The 23,243-nt window shown below is 46.0% G+C and overlaps 1 protein-coding gene across 1 annotated transcript in view; it reads right to left on the reverse strand.

Moving 5' to 3' along the window:
- Positions 1-23,243, reverse strand: part of LOC142596486 (protein Hook homolog 3-like) — a 133,831-nt gene that overhangs the window by 93,540 nt on the left and 17,048 nt on the right. Inside the window, exon 3 of the mRNA XM_075725608.1 lies at positions 21,557-21,629. Coding sequence (XP_075581723.1) covers positions 21,557-21,629 — 73 coding nt within the window. The remainder of the gene's footprint in view (positions 1-21,556; positions 21,630-23,243) is intronic.

Consider the following 23,243-nt stretch of genomic DNA (forward strand, 5'->3'; position numbering starts at 1 on the left):
CCAGGTTTGTGGTCCGGCTTTTTACTCTTCTCCCTCTTAGGATCCTCTTAGGAGTTCACTCCAACATCTCATGGTCACTGCAGTCAAGGCTACCTCCAACTTTTACAACCCCAACCAGTTCTACCTTGTAAGTATGAAGTGCAGCAAAGCACTTTTCCTTGGCTCCTCAGTCACCTGTGTCAGGAAGTTGTCATCAATGCACTCTAGAAATCTCCTAGAATTCTTGTGCCCTGCTGAGTTGCCCTTCCAGCAGATATCAGGGTGGTTACAGTCCCCCATGAGGCCAGGACTTGTGAACATGAGGCTTCTTCAGTTGTCTAAAGAAGGTCTCATCTATTTCTTCTTCCTGATTAGGCAGTCTGTAGCAGACACCCATCACAACATCACCCATGTTGTTCTGCCCTCTAATCCTGACCCATAAGCTCCCAACTGGCTCCTGACTGGTCCCAAGTCATCTGTCTCCACAATTCCAATGGCCTACATTAGGGTTTCTGCTCTGAACTGCATTCTGCAGGAATCTTTGTCTCTCCACTTAAAATATAGGGGGCCAAAAAAGACACCAAACTATTAGCTTTGGGACCCACCACACCCTGACCACACACACAATGTCTTCCATGAAAAGAAATCCTAAGAACATGCCTGTATCTTTGCTTGGCATGGGCAGCTACGGGCACTTGAGTTTAATTGGAAACCAAGATATATTTTCAAAGGAGGTAGCTCTGAACACATTTCCAGATTACACTTATGTTGGGACATAGAGTGCCTCAGAAGTTAAAGACACAGAAACAGAAAGAGCTATGTTAGTTACTAATTATCTTCTTGATGTTAGGTGAATATCAGGCCAAATTCGACAGCCCAAGAGACGCGAGGCTGCCCCAGCTCCATGCCCCCAGGTCCAATCAGTAGCGAGGCTGAAGATGTATTCCCAGTAGGCACGCGTATACATATAAACCACATATATACACAGATAGACACACTCAGCACTCACACAAATACAAAGAACACCAATGGCCTCATGCTGTTCCCTTCTGGCTGAGCAGGACAGAGGTGCATTAGCGGGAATGTATGTACATATGTATAATGTGGATCCCTCCAGCAGTAGGGCTCAGGTATTCAGTCTGCCCAGTAGCTGCCCCTGGATCCCAGTCTCCCCAGTTGCTGGCACCTGGACATATGAGCCACTGAGGCTGCAGCCCCACTCAAGTTACTGGTAGAGATCATCTCACTCGCACGCACATGCACAGAGCTGTCTGAAACGCTCCTGGTTCCCTAGTAGCCAACCCCCCATAGTCTCACCCTTACAGACACACACATACACAAGTGGGTTTCACCCTTAGAGACACCCAGACCCTACAGTCTCTCCGGCAGCTGGCTGGGACTCCCCTGGTCCCTCTGATAGCCAGCTCCTACCATGGGCTCACCCTCAGAGACACACACACGCCCCTGAATACCAGGTCAATTCATCTAGTACCTGGCTAGTCTACTGTTGTGGTTTTGGCTGGGATAGAGTCAGCGGGTGGTGAGCAATTGCATTGTGCATCACTTACTTTGTATATTATTATCATCATTATTGTTATCCCTTCCTTTTCTGTCCTATTAAACTGTCTTTATCTCAACCCACAAATTTTACTTTTTTTTTTTTCCCCTATTTTCTCCCCCATCCCACTGGGGAAGGGGGGGAATGAGTGAACAGCCGTGTGGTGTTTAGCTGCCTACCAGGTTAAACCACAACAGTCCTTTCTGGCACCCAACATGGGGCCCAAAGGGTTCGAGATAACAACAGGTCTGACCAGAGCATGTTAAAACAAATTTGTGATATGCATTCATTGTATTAGTTTAATAGTCACTGGTCCCAATGTTGATTCATTTGCTCTCAGAGTTGTTGTGCTTGTTCTCAGAGTTGTGCTATGTAACACCTTACTTGCCATATGCACTCCCTGTGGTGCTGGTTATCTCTTCTCGGAGCTGGATTAAAGTTATCGCTTTGCTGTACTGTGTAACACTGGCTTACGGTATGATAAAATTATCGGTCATGAGATTGTACTCAGCACTGCCATCATCCCTGTACTTTGGGAGCCATTTCTCAGAAACTATTAATAATTACACTTTTTACCTCTTCTCCTCGGAGAACCGATCTATTGGGGAGACAGAGGGGGGCACTTTCCCTTGCTCCTTCACCTTCCCTTTCTCCTTCAGGCTACTTACAACAGCTCTTGAGAATTTTGAATATCCTTGGGACATTCAAACCAGCATGTTCCTATTGCTATGTCTCCTGAATGCGGTTCAGGTCTTGTTTAGGGTTAAACAACTATTTAAGAATATCATCCAGAGATCAACCCCCGCGACAGGCACTGCGGCCACTCCAACCACCGCGACAGGCACTGCCGCCACTACAACCACCGCAACAGGCACTGCAGCTGCTCAAACGGCCGCGACAGGCACTGCGCCTACTCAAACCCCAGTGACAGGCAATGCGGTTACTCAAACCACCGCGACATGCACTGCAGCTACTCAAACCCCAGCGACAGGCACCACAGCTAGTCCAGCCCTGGCAAAAGGCACTGCGGCTACTCAAACTCCCGCGACAGGCAACGCGGTTACTCAAAACCCCGGCGAAATGCATTGCAGCTACTCCAACCACCGCAATACACAATGCAGCTACTCAAACCTCGACGACAGGTGCTGCAGTGACTCTAACCCTAGTGACAAACACTGCAGCTACTCAAACTCCAGCGAAAGACACTGCCGATGAACTAGAGAACCAACCCATGCCAGTATCGGTCACCCCTATACACAAGAAGAAATACACAAAGAAGATTGGCTCGTTTAGTAAGGGATCAAGATGAACCAGGGCCATCACGAGACGAGGAGGAAGAGGCATAACGCATAAATGAGATGGTAACCACACGATCCCTATCCCTGAGTGAACTGCAAGATATGCTAAAACATTTCAGCCCTCATCCAGGTGAGCACATTGTCACCTGGCCGCTCCAATGCTGGGATAACAGGGCCCGTAGCCTGGAATTAGAGGGCAGGGAAGCCAAGCAGCTGGGATCCAGCTGGGACGCCAGCGACAGGCACCACAGCTAGTCCAGCCCTGGCAAAAGGCACTGCAGCTACTCCAACCCCGGCAAAAGGCACTGCGCCTACTCAAACCCCAGCGACAGGCAATGCGGTTACTCAAACCACCGCGACAGGCACTGCAGCTAGTCCAGCCCTGGCAAAAGGCACTGTGGCTACTCAAACCCCCACGACAGGCACTGCAGCTACTCAAACTCCAGTGACAGGCACTGCGGATGAACTAGAGAACCAACCAGTCCCAGTATCAGTCACCCCTATACACAAGCAGAAATAGAATCATAGAATCATAGAATGCTTTGGGTTGGAAGGGACCTTTAGAGGTCATCTAGCCCAACCCCCCTGCAGTGAGCAGGGACAGCTTTAACTAGATCAGGTTGCTCAGAGCCCCATCCAACCTGACCTTGAATGTTGCCAGGGATGGGGCCTCCACTACCTCTCTGGGCAACCTGTTCCAGTGCTTCACCACCCTCATTGTAAAAAATTTCTTCCTTATATCCAGTCTAAATCTACCCTCCTTTAGTTTAAAACCATTACTCCTTGTCCTATCACAACAGGCCTTGTTAAAAAGATTCTCCCCATCCTTCCTGTAGGCCCCCTTTAAGTACTGGAAGGTCGCAATAAGGTCTCCTCGCAGCCTTCTCTTCTCCAGGCTGAACAATCCCAACTCTCTCAGCCTGTTCTCATAGGAGAGGTGTTCCAGCCCTCGGATCATTTTTGTGGCCCTCTTCTGGACCCGCTCCAGCAGGTCCATGTCCTTCTTGTGCTGAGGGCCCCAGAGCTGGACACAGTACTCCAGATGAGGTCTCACCAGAGCAGAGCAGAGAGGCAGAATCACCTCCCTCGACTTGCTGACCACGCTTCTTTTGATGCAGCCCAGGATACGGTTGGCTTTCAGGGCTGCAAGCGCACATTGCCGGCTCATGTCCAGCTTTTCATCCACCAGTACCCCCAAGTCCTTCTCCGCAGGGCTGCTCTCAATCCCTTCATCCCCCAGCCTGTATTGATACTGGGGGTTGCCCCGTCCCAGGTGCAGGACCTTGCACTTGGCCTTGTTGAACCTCATGAGGTTCACACAGGCCCACCTCTCCAGCTTGTCCAGGTCCCTCTGGATGACATCTTGTCCTCCTGGTGTGTCAACCGCACCACTCAGCTTGGTGTTATCTGCAAACTTGCTGAGGGTGCACTCGATCCCACTGTCTCTGTCATTGATGAAGATATTAAACAGCACTGGTCCCAGTACGGACCCCTGAGGGACTCCACTTGTCACCGGTCTCCATGTGGACATCAAGCCATTGACCACGACCCTCTGGATGCGACCATCCAGCCAATACCTTATCCACCAAACAGTCCACCCAAGAATGCATTGGACCTGGGCATAACATAGATGGTATAGAATAAGGGGTGGATACTGTCCTGGTTTTGGCTGGGATAGAGTTAATTTTCTCCCTAGTAGCTGGCATAGTGCTGTGTTTTGGATTTAGGATGAGAAGAATGTTGATAACACAATGATGTTTTAGTTGTTGCTGAGTACTGCTTATGCTAGTCAAGGACTTTTCAGCTCCCCAGGCTCTGCCAGGTGCACAAAAAGCTGGGAGGGGGCACAGCCAGGACAGCTGTCCCAAACTGGCCAAAGGGCTATTCCATACCATATGATGTCATGCTCAGTATATAAATTGAGGGGAGTTGGCTGTGAGGCAGTAATCACTGCTTGGATATGGGCTGGGCGTCGGTCAGCAGGTGGTGAGCAATTGCATTGTGCATCACTTGTTTTGTATATTCTTTTATCATTATTATTGTTACTTTCTCTTCCTCTGCTGTCCTATTAAACTGCCTTTATCTCAAGCCATGGGTTTTACTTTTTTTTTTTCCCAATTCTCTCCCCCATCCCACTGGGGAGGGGCGAGGGAGTGGCTGTGTGGTGCTTAGTTGCTGACTGGGGTTAAGCCAGGACACATTATCATTATTATTATTGTTTTCCCTTCCTTTTCTGTCCTATTAAACTGTCTTTATCTCAACCCACAAATTTTACTTCTTTCTTTTCCCCCAGTTCTCTCCCCCATGCCACTGAGGAGGTGGGGAGTGAGGGAAGGGCTGTGTAGTGTTTATCTGCCTACCAGGTTAAACCACAACATAAACACATTGTCAGAAAAAAAAACACAACCAGTGTTAATCTTCTAAAAGGCTCTTGAGGAAATCTAGATAACAACATAACCCAAAGAATAATACCACTGTGGGGCAGTCTAAGGCCTCTTCCTGGCAACAAGGCCTGGATTAGAACCACTGATAGGATAGGGATGCGAGTGTAACAGTGGGTGTGAATGGGACACCCACAACTGTCTGAGAGGGCATTTGCCCCAAACTGATAACAATGAAGAGGATGATGCCCATCAGATGGATTAAACAGTAACTAGGGAATCACAAAAGAGACTTGGCACAAAGTGGGGGCAGGTTGTGTCAGGTTAAAAAAGAATTAGAAAAGCAGCAGTAAAATTTTGCAAATGTAGAACAGAGAAACAGTGAAACTAGGTTTGATGCTGCCAGAAGCGGCCCTGCTGGCATTGTAACCTCCAGCTAGGCCTAGCAAAGCAGCCTCCTCCCTCATGAGTAGCCTGCATCCAGCTACTGGGCTGGCAGTACAGGGTGCACCAAGTAGGGGTCCACCCCTCAGAGTGCAAAGGTGACCTCTTGGTGGGCTTTCTCACTGGCATGTGCATCAGCAGTTTGTAGGGAGCAGCATGGGCACACCTAAAGCTGCAGCACCCACATGTTCCACGAGGGGTGTGCAAGTAGGGTAACCCACACTACCAGTAGGGGAGGTATGCTTGTTGCCTTGGGCAGGTGTGCGTGTGCGATTAGTTCAGGAGTAGCAACAGAAGCATATTTAGAATTTTGTAGGTGTGTCTTAACATTTTGTAGGTGTTTAGTATTGTGGTTTATCTGTTGTATTATTGATATGGATTCTGAATGTATAGTTCAATTATTGCTGTTTAATCATGTATTGTTAATAAAACAATAAAACACTTTGATCCTCATTTGATTTAAATTATGTGAGTTGAAAAGTTTAATCTATCAAAAATAATGCAACTATTCTCTAAAAGCAGACATTGGTTTATGTGGCAGAATAGCATTCATAGTAGTTCAGATTTAAACACATTTCAAACATGTCAAAAAGCATAGATGAACACAAACAAGAGTTGTGCCCCTGCAGAATAAAGAAGTAATTTGAAGCCCAAAACTCCACCGTCTTGCAGGTATAGCTTAGATGAAAAGCGACATCTTTATTGACAGATGGAATAAAGAACTCTTCCCCCAAAGGTATTGTGGTGGGTGTCAGGGACTGAAAGAGTTAATACCTCAAACATTGTGGTGAGGCAAGTTGAGGTCTGCAAAGAAACAAGTTAAGGTCTCCATAGTGATAAATTGGGGTCTGCATAGCACCACAGGTGAGAAACCGATTGATGCAGAGTTGGCACAGAGCCGGGAGGCGCGTGGGAGGACTCGCAGTTCTGCTCTCTGATGGCCAAAGGTCATGCAGAGTTCATTTGAGGAAGGGGCTCACGGCCACCCGAAAGACCCCTCGCGACCACACCCCAGTGGCGCCTGTGCAGAAGCCGGAGAACATTCTGGAACAAGCCTCAAGGGGGGCGGGACTAGAGGCGGGGACCGGCCTATAAAACACACAGCTCCGAGGAGCCATATGGCACACCCCCGCCACCGGAGAACGCCCGCCCCCCCCCCCCCCCCCAGTTTCTCAGACCTCTTTGCAAAGCCTTATCTCCTCAAAGCATTGACAAAACAGTTGATGCACTTCATTATGGATGTGAATTGCTTTTACAAGCAATCCAGGAGGTTAAACCAGTTCTTAAGAACAAACAGTTTTTCCAGCACAACAGATCTCAGATGACCAGTCTTTTCTAAGCTGTAACAGCTCTTTTGCCATCTAAATGAGCAGTTTCCCAGGAAGCATTATGGGACTTGAGGGAAGAGACAGACAAAGAAAAGTTTTATTTATTTATATTACCCATTTCACTTGGATTAAAAAGAAAAAAACCAAACCAAACCAAACCCCTCAAGGTTTCTTTTGCAAGTTTCATGTCTTGCAGTTTAAGGGCAGATGCATTCCAGCCGATCAAGTGTAAAATCAGCTCAGCCAAAACAGTTTTTAAATCCAGGTAGGGACAGAACAAAAGCTAATTCTGAAACTTTTTTTTTTTTTAAATTGAACTGAGCCATTTTCAAAGCCACATTCACACAAAAATATTGAAATGGCTAAAATAGCAAAAAACCCCACACATTCACCTAAGAAACACAACTGTGTTGACTAATTCTAATGCAATTTAAGAATTATTTACAAATATTTCTGCTAACCAAAACCAGAAGAAGCTAGGTCAGCACGCAAAGAATGGGGAAAAAAAATGTAAAGGGCATAGATTAGTTGGAATATTTAAATAAATGGTCTATGGGGTGCTAGACTTCAGGGATACTGCTTGGCCCATCTCTGTGGACCACTCCTACAGAGATGGACAAGGATCCATCTGCACAGATGCAATTTCATATTTACCACTGAACAAAATAATTGCCTCATCTTCAAATTTGAAACATGCCAGGGACAATCACTAGTTGGTTCCAATACTTTTCAGTGCCATGCAAGGAAAAAAAAAAAAATTTTTTTTTTTCCTAACAGTTCAAAAGCAGATTTCATCTAGATATATTGGTCCTCATCCCCTCCACAAACAAGAACCGTTATTTTATTTTACTTCATTTTTTATCAGCACTATCCCAACTTCTGCTGGACCTGAGCACATGCAAAAGTTGAGCAAGACAACCAGTCCTTTAGAATACATATAGAGCATTGTTTCACATAATATTTAGCTGTACAGAGAAGCCTCCCCTCCCCCAAAGAAGCCTTTGCCTCTAACTATGCATTTTGTTAGTCCCCTAGCTAGTTAGCAAATACTTTAGTGTTATGAAATATTTTTTAGCATTTCTGAAATTTTATTTAAATTAGTTTAAAACCAAATTTGAACAGCATATTTTAAATAACTGTCAGACTATTTCTAGTCCTAAAATCTCTTTAAGAATTATTGACATAGACTTCCATATAGCAGCTTTGCTCTAACAATACAAAGATATTTTAATCAAACCTAAAATTGGATAAGAAGTAGGATCAACAGATCAGATCACTCTTAACAGACCACTATGGTACAAGAGAAAAATAAATAATTACAGTAGCTCACAAGGATATTGGTTGCATGCAGATGATGGGAAGCACAGCAAGAGTTAATTTGTAGGTTATTTGAAAAGTTAAAGAGCCAAGAAGCAATTTGGGATGGGGGAGGGGGGGAAGCATACCTAAAACAACTAAAGCAGGAGCACATGGATGCTAGCAACACATAGCAACAGGTGTCTTTCTATCACCCCCTTGTAAACCTTCCTTCCTTGTACCAGTCTTAAAACAAGCCCCTCACTTGGCTTTTCTTTCCCAGGGTTCATACACACATATGCTTCCTCATGAAGCTCGGCAGTACTCTCATGTCTTCTCCAACATCTGCAGGGGAGGAGAGGGGAAAAAAAATCATAGAGAGCAAAAAGGAGGACAAATAACAACCTTGGTTAAGACACAAGAATTAGCAGGAATGCAAAGGAAAGAGAGACCCTGGTGCAGCTAGGGCATAATATAAACGTCTCTTCCCATAAAATTCAGTCTTGTGTACATTCCAAGCTACCCATTCCCTTTTAACAGGTATTGGATGCCCCTTCCTTATCCACTTCGATTTTCACAGAGAAACCTAAATCATCATTTTCATACCCCCAATAATTTTCATTAACTTCACAGCTTACTCCAGCTCCCACCTTTTACAGGCTAAGTTTCTAAAAGCCAAATGAGTTATTCTTGAGAATAAACAGAAATGCTCCACAATTTCATATAGTAGATATTTACTTGGCAATTTTCTTAATGTGTGTTTGTGAAGCCAATGATTCTAGACAGCTAAACCGGCAAGTTGACTGCTAATGAAATGGCAGTTTCATAATTATGTTACACAGGTATGTTCCATGTCTCAAAATGCAGAGTAGCTGCAAACACAGGTTCAATGTCCGGTAAGTTCTGGCTGTTCTGTGAGTAAAAGCACACCATGAAGCTACTGATGCATGTAGTCCAGGTCGAACGCAGGCAACGGTTAGGAAATACAGTACAAGAACTTCGCAGCCACGAACAGGACAGGCACAAGACACGAGAGGCCGGGGACACACAATCAAAGCAATGGATAACAACTTGCCCACCAAGTCCAGGCACACGACAGGAAGGAAATACACGCCAGACTCTCGGACACACTGAAACCTGCTTACTCCTGTGCAGGCGCGCGCGGAGAGCAAGCTCCTTTGTTTTTCCCGGCAGAAGCAGAGTTAAGGCTATGGAGACCTCTACGTACGGAGATTACGACTCCCCATCCCGCCCCGGGACTTTGGTCAGGCGGGGCAGGTCCACCGGGGCTCCGCCGACCCCAGAAGGACTCAAAACTCAAAAAAAAAGAGCGAGGGTGTGTCCTGGGACACTAGGACTGCGGTGACGGACAGAGACCCCGGAGCCACCCGTAGAGCCGCGGAGAGGAAGACCGGAAAGGGTGGACAGACGCGCACTACAACGGATACCTCCAGCCAGACTACCTTGCTCCAGGCGAGGCGGCCTACTGGGCCCAGGCACTCACCCATGTAAGGAGGCTCTCCCCAAGCTCGGCCCGTTCTAGGCTTTCCACGTTGAACATAGTAGAGCACAGTGATCCTGCAGCCACCAAGGTAACTGTTATAGGCTAGATCAGTAGCCAAAGTGGTACTCGTCGCCTTTTCACCCCGTCTCAAGCCAGGCTGCAGTGCAGATACGTCACTACGACCTACCAAAATCTGCTCGCTGGTTCCGCTTCTGTCACTGCTACTACGTCACGCTAACAAGGGCGGGGCTAAAACTAGCAAATCAGTTATTGCAGTACTCCAGAGAGAGAAGGTTACTTATCGCTCTCCTTTTGGTACTTAGGGAAAGGGGAGTTCGTGGCTTGGGATGTGGTATTGTCCGCTCATTTGTTCAGAGGACGAATCTGTCTTTTTCTCCGTTTACTGGGAAACCCTTTCCTTGGGCATGCGCCGTTTCTTTTTTTTCCGGTTTCGGGGGTAGGTTTGTCTGCTGTTCTGGGCAAGCCCTGCTACTGTGGGGGCACTCGCATTGCTCTGAGGGGGCCCTTGTGGGATTGGTGTCCTGGAGCACCAACATCCTGTCCCCAGGCAGTCACTGAGCACTGGTGGACTTCAGCTCTGCAGGGAAATGAAAGGGGTCTAGGCTCCTCAGGTTGGCCCCTAAAGGTGGACAGCTCTCTGTTTCCAGGGAAGGGGGCATTGAAAAAACAATTGGAAAGGAGGCACAAACCCTCAGCCTCTGAAGGTGACTACTGCCAGGCATGAAGGAAAGATATCCCTTCAAGGAACATGTTATATGTCACCCAGGCAAGTGGACCACCATGGAGAGACATATCCAGTACCTGAGGGAATTAGCCATGCTGGAGGTGATTTATAGTGACCTGTAAAATGAGCAGTTACCCAAAGATCCAGATGAAGTCAGGTGCACATGACCCACGTGGCAGAAGTTTGTACGGAGCACACCGTCATATACAAACTAATTGGCGGTAATGATCTGGAAAGACGGAGAGGAACCAACGGTGGATGAATTGGGAGGCCAACTCCGGGAATACGAAGAAAGTCTCTCTTCCTCCCTACGGGCCTGTGTCTCAGCTGTGGAAAAACTGTCTGAAAAACTGTGCCGAGAGTTCCAGCAACTCAGAGAGGATATGTCCTACTCCCCACCTGTATGGATCAGTGCCTCAGCCATTAAGAGTCAACATCCTTCTGCTCAAGAGAGAGGATACAGAGGATACACACTACGGGTCACCCTGTGGTTTTACCTGCATGATCACGGAGAGGACATGAGGAAGTGGGATGGAACACCTACCTCAATCCTACAGGCACGGATACATGAGTTGCAAGGAAAAACAATCACAAAAGGGGGTTCTTCCAGGAAAACTGCTGCTCCAGTTTCCAGTGGGCAGTTCCCCAGACAGACTAGAAGGGCTTATCTTACCCTTGATCTTAATAAAGGGACTTCTGACTCATATTTACAAGAAGTGAGTAGCAAACACTATGACCAGGACTAGAGGGGCCCTGCCTCCAGCCAGGTGGAGGAAAGGGACAACCGTATTTACGGGACTGTGTGGATTCGATGGCATGGCACATCAGACCCACAGGAGTAGAAGGCTCTAGTGGACACCGGTGCACAGTATTCCCTAATGCCATCAAGCCATACAGGGGCAGAACCCATTTGTATTTCTGGAGTGACAGGGGGATCCCAACAGGTAACCGTACTGGAGACCGAGGTGAACCTAACCGGGAATGAGTGGCAGAAGCACCCCATTGTGACTGGCCCAGAGGCCCCTTGCGTCCTTGGCATAGACTTCCTCAGGAGAGGGTATTTCAAGGACCCAACAGGGTACTGGTGGGCTTTTGGGATAGCTGCCTTGGAGACAGAGGAAATGAAACAGCTGTCCACCTTGCCCGGTCTCTCGGAGGACCCTTCCATTGTGGGGTTGCTGAGGGTCGAAGAACAACAGGTGCCCATCGCCACCACAACCGTGCACCAGTGGGAATATTGCACCAACCGAGACTCCCTGATTCCCATCCATAACCTGATTCGTCGACTGGAGAGCCAGGGAGTGATCAGCAAGACTCGCTCACCCTTTCACAGTCCCATATGGCCAGTGCGAAAGTCTAATGGGGAGTGGAGACTAACAGTACATTATTGGGGCCTGAATGAAGTAATGCTGTCGCTGAGTGCTGCTGTGCGAGACATGCTAGAACTTCAATATGAACTGGAGTCAAAGGCAGCCAAGTGGTATGCCACAACTGACATCGCTAATGCATTTTTCTCCATCCCATTGGCAGCAGACTGCAGGCCCCAGTTTGTTTCACTTGGAGGGGTGTTCAGTACACTTGGAATCAACTGCACCAGGGGTGGAAGCACAGCCCCACCATTTGCCATGGACTGATCCAGATGGCACGGGAACAGGGTGAACCTCCAGAACACCTGCAATACATTGATGACATCATTGTGTGGGGCAATACAGCAGAAGAGGTTTTTGAGAAAGGGAAGAAAATAGTCCAAATCCTTCTGAAGTCTGGTTTTGCCATAAAACAGAGTAAGGTCAAGGGACCTGCACAGGAGATCCAGTTTTTAGGAATAAACTGGCAAGATGGATGTTGTCATATGCCAATGGATGTGATCAACAAAATAACAGCCATGTCCCCACCAACTAGCAAAAAGGAAACACAAGCTTTCTTAGGCGTTGTGGGTTTTTGGAGAATGCATATTCCAAATTACAGTCAGATCGTAAGCCCTCTCTATCAAGTGACCCGGAAGAAGAACGATTTCAAATGGGGCCCTGAGCAACAACAAGCCTTTGGACAAATTAAATGGGAAAAACTTCATGCAGTAGCCCTTGGGCCAGTCTGGGCAGGGCAGGATATTAAAAATGTGCTCTACACTGCAGCCAGGGAGAATGGCCCTACCTGGAGCCTCTGGCAGAAAGCACCAGGGGAGACTCGAGGTCGACCCCTAGGGTTTTGGAGTCGGGGATACAGAGGTTCCAAGGCCCGCTATACTCCAACTGAGAAAGAGATATTGGCAGCATATGAAGGGGTTCGAGCTGCTTCGGAAGTGGTTGGTACTGAAGCACAGCTCCTGCTGGCACCCCGACTGCTGGTGCTGGGCTGGATGTTCAAAGGGAGGGTTCCCTCTACACATCATGCAACTGATGCTACGTGGAGTAAGTGGGTTGCACTAATCACACAACGGAATAGGAAACCCCAGTCACCCAGGAACCTTGGAATTAATAATAGACTGGTCAGAGGGCAAAGATTTTGGAATATCACCAGAGGAGGAGGTGACGTGTGCTAAAGAGTCCCCACTATATAATAAATTGCCAGAAAATGAGAAGCAATATGCCCTGTTCACTGATGGGTCCTGTCGTGTTGTGGGAAAACATCGGAGGTGGAAAGCTGCTGTATGCAGTCCTATACAAGTCGCAGAAACTACTGAAGGAGAAGTGGATTGGAGTCAGTTTGCAGAGGTGAAAGGCATCCAGCTGGCTTTAGATATTGCTGACCCAGTATTCTGGTTTTGCCTGGGATAGAGTTAATTTTCTTCCTAGCAGTGGGCATAGTGCTGTGTTTTGGATTTAGTATGAGAATAATGCTGATAACGCACTGATGTTATAGTTGTTTGTAATTACTGCTTACACTAGTCAAGGACTTTTCAGCTTCCCATGCTCTGCCAGGTGCACAAGAAACTGGGAGCGGGCACAGCCAGAACAGTTGACCCAAACTGACCAAAGGGCTATTCCATACCATATGACATCATGCTCAGTATATCAACTGGGGGGAGTTGGCCGGGGAGCAGCGATTGCTGCTTGGGAACTGTCTGGGTATCAGTCAGCGGATGGTGAGCAATTGCATTGAGCATCACTTATTTTGTATGTTGTTATTATTATTATTATTATTATTATTTTCCCTTCCTTTTCTGTCCTATTAATCTGTCTTTATCTAAACCCACAAATTTTACTTTCTTTTTTCCGATTCCCCATCCCACTGGGGAGGTGGGGAGTGAGCAAACGGCTGTGTGGTGTTTAGCTGCCTGCCGGGTTAAACCACAACATCTGCTTTGATATTCGCTAGTGATTATACACTCACTCACACCCCAGCAGCATTCAGTCCAGTTGCTGGCACTACAGACACACAGGTGCTCTGGTCCCATGTCGCACTCCAGTGGCTGGCACTTGATTTTTCTCACTCAGCTTTCTGCAGTTGCTGGTACCAAGGCACGCAAGCCCTCCAACCCGTGGAGTGACTCCAATTGCTGGCACTCAGACACCCTTACACACACATATGCACGCAGAATAGATAGCCCCTCACCCAGGGAGAGTTAGAAAAGAATTTAATAACAAGATAGGACAGACTGCACTGATCAGGTACAGGGCATGGCCAGACAAGTGTGCTGACCAGGCACTCGTTTACATGCAACCCGCCCTTTTTATCCCCTTACCCCTCTTTTTTCCCCCCACATTTGTTCCTCCTCAAATCACTTAAACCCCTCCCTTTTCCTGCCTTTGGTTCCTCCCCTAAACATCCCATAATAAGTCCTGTGCAATCCCAAAATAGTCTTCCCCTGCATCCCATAATGTGTCTTATACCCCTAGGCAGCAACCCCCCCTCAGTCCAAAAGGTGCTCCAGCATTGACTTATCTTGATGGATTCCATGCTTGGAGCATGGGGCTGACATTCTCCTGGGACAGCCCTGAGAGGGGCCCAGACAGGGTGTTTGTATAGGGTGTATGTGGCAAGGTTTTGGTAGCAGGGGAAGCTGCAGGGGTGGGCTCTGTGTAAGGACATCAGGGGCTGCCCTGTGATGGACACAGCTGGCTCCGCAACAGACCCACTGCAGGCCAAAGCTGAGTCAATCAACGAGGATGGTGGCACCTTTGTGAAAACATATTTAAAAAAGGGCAGAAAACTCCAGGGAGAGAAAGAATCATAGAATCGTTTAGGTTGGAAAATACCTTTATGATCATCAAGTCCAACCATTAACCTAAGATTAGCAAGTCCACCACTAAACCAATTAAGGGTAGAGTAGCAATTTCATGTTTCCTGGCTTGGTGGCCGGATTATTTTTTAATGAAAGTAACAACTAGGAATCATTAAGGTTGGAAAGGATCTCTAAGCTCATCAGTCCAACCATCAACCCAACACCACCATGCCCACTAAACCATGTCCCAAAGTGACATGTCTAGACGGGGCTGAATACCCTGGGGATGACTGGTCTGGCTATTAAAGACTGAGGCAAAGAAGGAATTAAGTACCTCAGCCTTTTCCTCATCCTTGGTGACAATGTTCCCCCCCCACATCCAATAAAGGATGGAGATTATCCATGGCTCTCTTTTTGTTGATAATGTGTTTGTAGAAACATTTTTTATTATCTCTTACAACAGTGGCCAGATTGAGTTCTAGCTGTGCTTTTGCCTTTTTAATTCTCTCCCTGCATGACCTAACGAGATCCCTGTACTCTTCCTGAGATGCCTGCCCCTTCTTGCAAAGGTGGTAGAGTCTCCTTTTTTCCCTGAGTCCCAGCAAAAGCTCCCTGTCCAGCCAGGCCGGTCGTCTTCCCTGCCGGTTTGTCTTAGAGCACATGGGGACAACCTGCTCCTGCGCCTTTAAGACTTCCTTCTTGAAGAAGGACCAGCCTTCCTGGACACCTTTGCCCTTCAGGACTGCCTCCCATGGGACTTTCCCAACCAGTGTTCTGAACAGGCCAAAGTCTGCCCTCTGGAAGTCCATGGTAGTGGTTTTGTTGGCCCCTGTGGAGTAATTGTTGGAGGTGACTTAGAGATTAAACTTAGATTCACAATTTTAGGAAAGGCACAGCATTGAAGAAGCCTCCAGGGTGGAGTGCAGCTGGCATGCAAGGAATCCATTTCATGGAAGTTCCCTGGGCCTGCAACCTTAGACATCGGCAATACCTGGGGAACTTGGTGTGTTGGCTCTAAGAGGAACTGCCCGGAGGGTGGAGCGGTGTGGAGACACCGCGGCCAGGCTCTGTGTGGCACCCCAGATGGGACTGCTGTGAAGCATTCTGCCCAGCCGGGGCAGCTCCTGTGCCCTTGGATTCCCCAGTACACTCTGTCAAGCCCAGAGACCTGGTCTATCTATGGACATGAAAAGACGAAGCATTTGTCGCCTTATTGCTGCTGCTTTTAGTCCCTGTATAGTCCTGACTGTGCCAGAACATGGCAAACAATTTATTGTAGATGTACTTACCAAAGGAACAGAGTGCAGTATAATGGAACACTGCGAGAACTTGGGCAAACGATGGATGAATGAAGAAGGACAATAGGAAAGGGTATAATGGGCCAACAACCTGTCACGGTTTTGACAAAATGCTGCCCTTTGGTAAACTTTGCTCATTATAATATCATTATAATACCAGAACACACCTCCATCCCAGAAGCTACCCGCCTCTAAGGTGCGACCACTCCTCACTGAGCCTGCGCTTTGAATTTTTCCAAGCCTATGCCTTTAAAGCGAAGCGAGAAAGTTTTACCCCAATCATAACACAGTATGTATGACTAGAGTCACTCAAGCTCCACCTGAAAGGTAAAAAATAGTATAAATTAGCCTGAGAGAGGGGATGTTAGGGAAGATACCATCGCGTGCTACTCTGACCTCTGGGATCAGTCGACGGGCTGAGCCTCTCTTCCCCCGCCATCGGGATGCCTTTGGGTAAGAATCTAACACTTGGTTATACCAAGTGTCTCCCCGGAAAATTTAGAAACCTCTATGGAGTCGCTTTTATGTCTTTTGATGCATCTGTATTATCCAAAGCTTTGGTATTTGCATGTGCCTTGCAGTCAGTGAATTTATCGCCGGTAATCCAAAGAACCTGTGTATCTGTTGCTTTAATAAATTGCTTTGATTTATTGGTCTAGCCGTGATAGTTGTCATTGAACGCAACCAGATGCTTTAAGTGTGGCCGTGGTAGTTCATGCAGCATGACTAGACGAAAGGTGCCTACGTTATTTGTGCATCCATAATCGTGATAGTTCAGTGTACTGAACGCAACCGGACTTTTAACGATAAATTGGGTACCTTCCAAAGCCCTCTCTTGACGCAACAGCCCCCCTCCTAACTTCACCAAGAATCGAGAACTGTATCATATCATGGTCGCTAAGCCCAAGATGGCCTCCGACCACGACATCTCCCACAAGTCCTTCTCTGTTTGCAAACAGCAGGTCAAGCGAGGCACCTCCCCTGGTAGGCTCGCTTACCAGCTGCGTCAGAAAGTTATCTTCCACACACTCTAGGAACCTCTGAGACTGTTTCCTCTCTGCTGTGTTGTATTTCCACATAGAATAGATAGGATAGAATAGGGATAGAGTGAATTTTCTTCCAAGTAGCAGGCACAGTGCTGTGTTTTGGATTTAGTAGGAGAAGAATGTTGATAACACACTGATGTTTTAGTTGTTGCTGAGTACTGCTTATGCTAGTCAAGGACTTTTCAGCTTCCCATGCTCTGCCAGGTGCACAAGAAACTGGGAGGGGGCACAGCCAGAATAGCTGATCCAAACTGACCAAAGGGCTATTCCATACCATATGATGTCATGCTCAGTATATAAACTGGGGGGAGTTGGCCGGGGGGCAGCGATCGCTGCTCGGGGACTGTCTGGGTATCGGTCGGCGGGTGGTGAGCAATTGCATTGTGCATCACTTGCTTTCTATATTATTGTTGTTATTATTATTATTATATTGCTACTATTATCATTACTATTTTACTTTATTTCAATTATTAAACTGTTCTTATCTCAACCCAGGAGTGTTTCTCACTCTTACTCCTCCGATTCTCTCCCCCATCCCACTGGGGCAGGGGGAGTGAGCGAGCGGCTGCGTGGTGCTTAGTTGCTGGCTGGGGCTAAACCAAGACACCTTCCTAGGGGTTTGGCTGCCTGTGTTCAAGGCCAGCTCTGATATGGTGCAACTATGCAACCTGGCATCAGAGTGCTGGGAAAGGGTCAGGTGAGAAAGAGCTGGGAGAAGACTCATCAGAGGCCTCCCCACCTTGCTCAGGTGCAGCAGATGCCTCGCCCTTGGGCCTGAGCTATGCTGTAGATATGCTGTGGCCAGCCATGTCCCTCACTAATCCAGACTTGACCCTCTGACTTGACCTCAAACCTGCCTTGTCACTATGGACTTGCCTGGCCATCACTGGACTATTGGCTGAACCTGTCTGCTGTCACCAGACCTGCCCTGCTCTCCTTGCTGTAGGACTGTGCCCTGTCAATGAGGCCACTGCTCCTGCCTGCCTTGCTGTCACCCTTGATTCTAAGCTCACCTGCCCTTGCAGAGCACCCACTTCTGCTGCTCTCTAACATAGCATGATAAAATTAAGCAGAGATAGGCACAAATGTCAATCACAAGTCATTAATTGTTTAAAATTTGTTCTAACATATCAGCATCCCTTGATCACTGAACTATTTTTGTTTAAGGAATTTAATTCTTGTGAAATTTTAGCAACACAATTAAGTTACTTTTTGGTGCTATTTTCTAGTTTCAGTGAAGGCTGTTTTGGTTTTTGTTTTCAAAATGTGTCAGTAGGAAATACTGGTTTGCATACAGTTAAAAAGTGATTATAGGAAGTATTTTGTTCTTAATCAGGAAAGAGTTCTCTCCATATCCATAGATTTCTTTTTGTTAGACACAACATAAAATTATATTTAAGCTAGTAATGAAAAGTAGGGTTTTCATTCCCAAATGGGGAAAAAAAATGAACTGCCTAAGCTTAGTGATTACATAAGTTTTGCCCCTGAAATTCTATCTTCCAGGAAGCAAACTATATCTGTATTAGAACACAATATTTAAATAGAATGGGTCGGTTTTAATATACAGTATATTAACTGGCTGGATGCTTTCTACTCTGACACTTCCTAGAGTTCTAACATTTCCCTTATCCTATCCTATCCTATCCTACCCTATCCTATCCTATCCTATCCTACCCTATCCTATCCTATCCTATCCATTATTCAAATCTCTGAAGCCAAAGTCTGCTCTGAAACCAAGTTTATAATGACCTGTGACTGTACAGATTTATTTGAAAATAGCTGGCCACCAGGCACCCACCAAGCTGCTCTATCACTCCCTCTCCTCAACAGGACAGGGGGAGAAAATACAATGGAAAAGCTCATGGGTCAAGATAAGGACAGGGAGATCACTCACCCATTATCGTCACGGGCAAAACAGACTCGACTTGGGGAAAATAATTTTAATTTATTGCCAATTAACTGTAACAGAGTAGGATAATGAGAAAGAAATAAGAAAAAATCTAAACACACCTTCCCCCCACCCCTCCCTTCCTCCCAGGCTCAACTTCACTCCTGACTTCTCTACCTCCACCTAAGCAGCACAGAGGGATGGGGAATAGGGGGTTGCAGTCAGGTCATAACACTTCATCTCTGCCGCTCCTTTCTCTTCACGCTCTTCCCCTGCTCCAGCGTGGGGTCCCTCCCATGGGATACAGTCCTCCACGAACTTCTCCAACGTGGGTCCTTCCCACAGGCTGCAGTTCTTCACGAACTGCTCCAGCATGGGTCCTTTCCACAAGGTGCATTCCTTCAGGAACGGACTGCTCCAGCATGGGACCCCCATGGGCCACAGGTCCTGCCAGAAAACCTGCTCCTGCATGGGCTCCTCTCCACAGGCTGCACATCCTGCCAGGAGCCTGCTCCTGCATGGGCTCTCCACAGGCTGCATTTTCCTTCAGGGCACATCTACCTGCTCTGGTGTGGGGTCCTCCATGGGCTGCAGGGTGGATGTCTGCTCTGGCATGCTTCTCCATGGGCTGCAGGGGAATCTCTGCCCCTGGAGCACCTCCTCTCCCTCCCTCTTCACTAACCTTGGTGTTTGCAGGGTTGTTTCTCTCACATTTTCTCATTCCTCTCCCTCAGCTGCTGCTGTGCAGTTTTTTTTACTTTTTCTTAAATATGTTATCGCAGAGGCGCTACCACCATCGCTGATTGGTTCAGCTTTGGCCAGCAGTGAGTCCGTCTTGGAGCTGTCCGGAACTGGCTCTGTCCAACATGGGGACAGCTTCTGCTGTATTCTCACAGAAGCCACCCCTACAACCCCCCACTACCAAAACCTTGCCATGTAAACCCAATACGGTATAGTAACTGAACAATACTTTTAATAAGACAGTGTCCTTGCAGTTATCAGCAAGTAAACCAAGTAACTAACTGAATAGAAAGATAACTTACAATGCAGGGGGGGGAGGGAGGGGCGGGGCAGGGGAGGAGTGAGCCATGTATCCATGTATTCTTCCATAATTCTCCATACACAAGAACATTCAATCAAAGTTTACAATTGGGTATTTTTCTAAATAGTTGTGTCAATGGTGCCAAGAATATTGCTCAAAGGGAAGGTATCAGAGAAGTGGGACAACAACCCCTGCACATTCTGTCTTGTCACCTATTTTCCATTCTAGGCTGGATTGCTGGATCCTTTATTTGGTTTGTAATACTGACAGCTCATACAAGTGGTTGACTATTACACCATATGATGTTGAATACAGAGAGCGACTCTGTCTAGCAACAAGAATATACCTCAACAAGCTATCAGTTACTTGAAATAAACTGCTCTATGAGCAGCAGAACCAACAGAGCTGGTTTTGGGAGGAATGTCCCTTGTCCCCCAGCCCACCCATACTGCCTCATCAGTTTCCCTCACTTCTGCTGGCAACCCCATTAGTCAAGAGACAGTACATGCTACACATAAGTTCAGAGTTACATATGACTGGCCAGGCGGTGCACACAATACTGACAGGTCTGTTGGCCAAACCAAAACATGTACAACAGCAGTCCTCCCTACCTTTTCATCATAAGACACTTATTTGTGCATCTTCTCTATTAAGCCACTGATGTTCATAAGCCTGTAAGAACTAAAACATCTCAGAATTCTAAGCCCTTTGCTAAACATGGCTGAAACAGATTCAGAAAGGCTTTTGCACACCAGAACAAGGTGAATTTAAGGGACACATGAACTGACAGACAAACCATGCCAGTATTGTTTCCCCAGGAAACTAGGTTGGAAATGGCCTTTTAGGAAGTCACATATATCCTGATTTTCCCATCAAATGTGGTCAGTGTACATTTGAATTTACTTTTTATCTAAAGCTACACTGACATATAAATGGCTAACTGTGTTCTTTCAGGTTTTAAGCCCAAATGCTCCTTAATTACACCAGCGAAACTTCTACTGCCTTGAAGGTTTGCATAAGAAAGAATCAAGAAAAAGTACTAGCATACCAGGTGGCAGAAATGATCTAGCAAATACAGTGTTAACATACATGCTGATTACACATAAAACAGAAGAGCACCACATTTCTCCTCTACAGCTCAATAATTTTGCAGAGCTGTCAAAGTAAAAAGAAACATCATTTTGCTTTTTTATGCAAATAAATTACTTATCACTTTGCTATTTTTATGCAGTCATTTCTCAGAGCACAAACTTTTTTTGAAAGAGTAATTATTTTCACACTTCGCAATAAAAAGAGCAAATCCCTTTATTCACACTTCTCAGGTGCTCAAATGTTAATTTAAACATACAATTTACAATTAAGATTTATTTTTCGTCTTAAGTTATCAAAACTTATTTACAAACTCAACTTTTGTTTGTTTTTTTTTCATTAAAGTACAGGATAACAACTAAAATCATCTTACATTCAATATACTCTATTATAAAGCAAAGTGGTAATTTAAAAATACATCACTATTTAAGCACAAACAATATTGTACTAAGAACTGATAAACAGATTTGCAGGCAAGCAAAACAAACCAAATACCTTTAACCTCCAATTATCTCCTACTTCTGCTTTGATTCTGTTTAACCAGTTTTCATCAAAGTAAGTTGGATCTCTGAAAATACATAAAAAGTTAGAACATTTGTTAAGAACATAAATTTCAAGTACTGATACCTTAGTGACTCAACATCTATTTTAGGCAGATCTAAGTGACTACCTATATAGATATGGTCAGTATACAAAAGTTCAGAATCCTGCTATTATTCATTTATCTAAGTATTTACACCCTGCTCATATCCCAGCTTTATCTGCATGCTATGGGTAGTTAATACTTTTGAGGAAACTGCAACAATTGGAAAGCATCTTGCAAATTTCTTCCATGTCTCTAAGTTGAAAGTGTTCCTTTCTTAATGTTACAGATTATCGGCTAATGCTGGGGCTTAAACTTCTCAGGGGAAACTACCATGTTTGCAACACTTGAAAACATTAGTAAAATTAAGGGTTTTTTTCCACACATCAAGAATTACCATTGCTAGATGCTGGCTGCAACACTCAAACAGGAAAGCTTGAGAGTGAACAAAATATTCTGCCTTCATACACTCAAAAATGTTAAAAGCAGCACTGGAATTAAGTATTTGCTACTGAGAACATACTTATCTGTTATACTTTCTATCAAACATCACAGTTTTTCCAAATATTTCTTCATGGCAATTCTTCACAAAAAGATTTCCCATTACCTTTCTTTAAAGGATTTTCCGTCTTCTGCACTCTGATCAAGCAATCAAGATAGACACGGAAAAAGAGAACACCTATTGCTTGTATAGCATGCTGCTATTTCTATAAACCTCCTTCCTCTCTTGCACATCTTCCGTGAGCTACTTATTTATGACAACTAACACTCACTCCCTCTTGCCCCCCAATTCAGAGACAAGATTAACTAAAAGGGTAACATTTTCTAATGCTCACTGAAGTCATATTTTCCATTCTACAAGTGGTATTAAAGCAATATGCCAACATAAGGAAAGACTCATATTTCAGATGAAAAATAGTCACTACAGTCCAAAAAAGAATGGCATTTTTGAAAGGGTAAGGCTCTCAAGAGTCAATGTAGTAGTCAATCTCCAGACTTCAGTTTCACAAAAAGTAATCCTAATTTCTGGACTTAAACTATATCAGTAGCTGTGATTCCTGAAGGCTGGTCTTGCCAGGAAAGACTGAGGTGATGGCAGCATTGAGTAACTCAGCCTTTTCCATTCCATTTGTCATCAAGTCCCCTGCCCCATTCAGCAGTGGGCCCATGTTTTCCCTAGACTCCCTTTTGCTGTTCATGTACTTGTAGAATCCTTTCTTGTTACCCTTCACATCCCTTGCCAGATTCAACTCCAGCTGGGCTTTGGCTTTCCTAACCCCATCACTGAACACTCAGTGACTCTGTATTCCTCCTGGGTCTCCTTTCCCTGCTACCACTTCTTATGCTTGAGTTTAGTCAGGAGCTTCTTGTTCATCCATGCAGGCCTCCTGCCACCTTTCCTTGATTTCCTGCTCGTTGGGATGGACCATTCTTGAGCTTGGAGGAGGTGATTCTTGAAAAAAAATCAACGAGCTCTCCTAGACCCCTCTTCTCTCCAGGGTCTTATTCCATGGGATTCTTCCAAGCAGATCCCTGAAGAGGTTAAAATCTTCTCTCCCGAAGCCCAGGGCTGTGATCCTGCTTTTTGCCTTGCTCCCT

This window comes from Pelecanus crispus, chromosome W (assembly GCF_030463565.1).
Source record: "Pelecanus crispus isolate bPelCri1 chromosome W, bPelCri1.pri, whole genome shotgun sequence".
In the NCBI taxonomy this organism is placed as follows: Eukaryota; Metazoa; Chordata; class Aves; order Pelecaniformes; family Pelecanidae; genus Pelecanus; species Pelecanus crispus.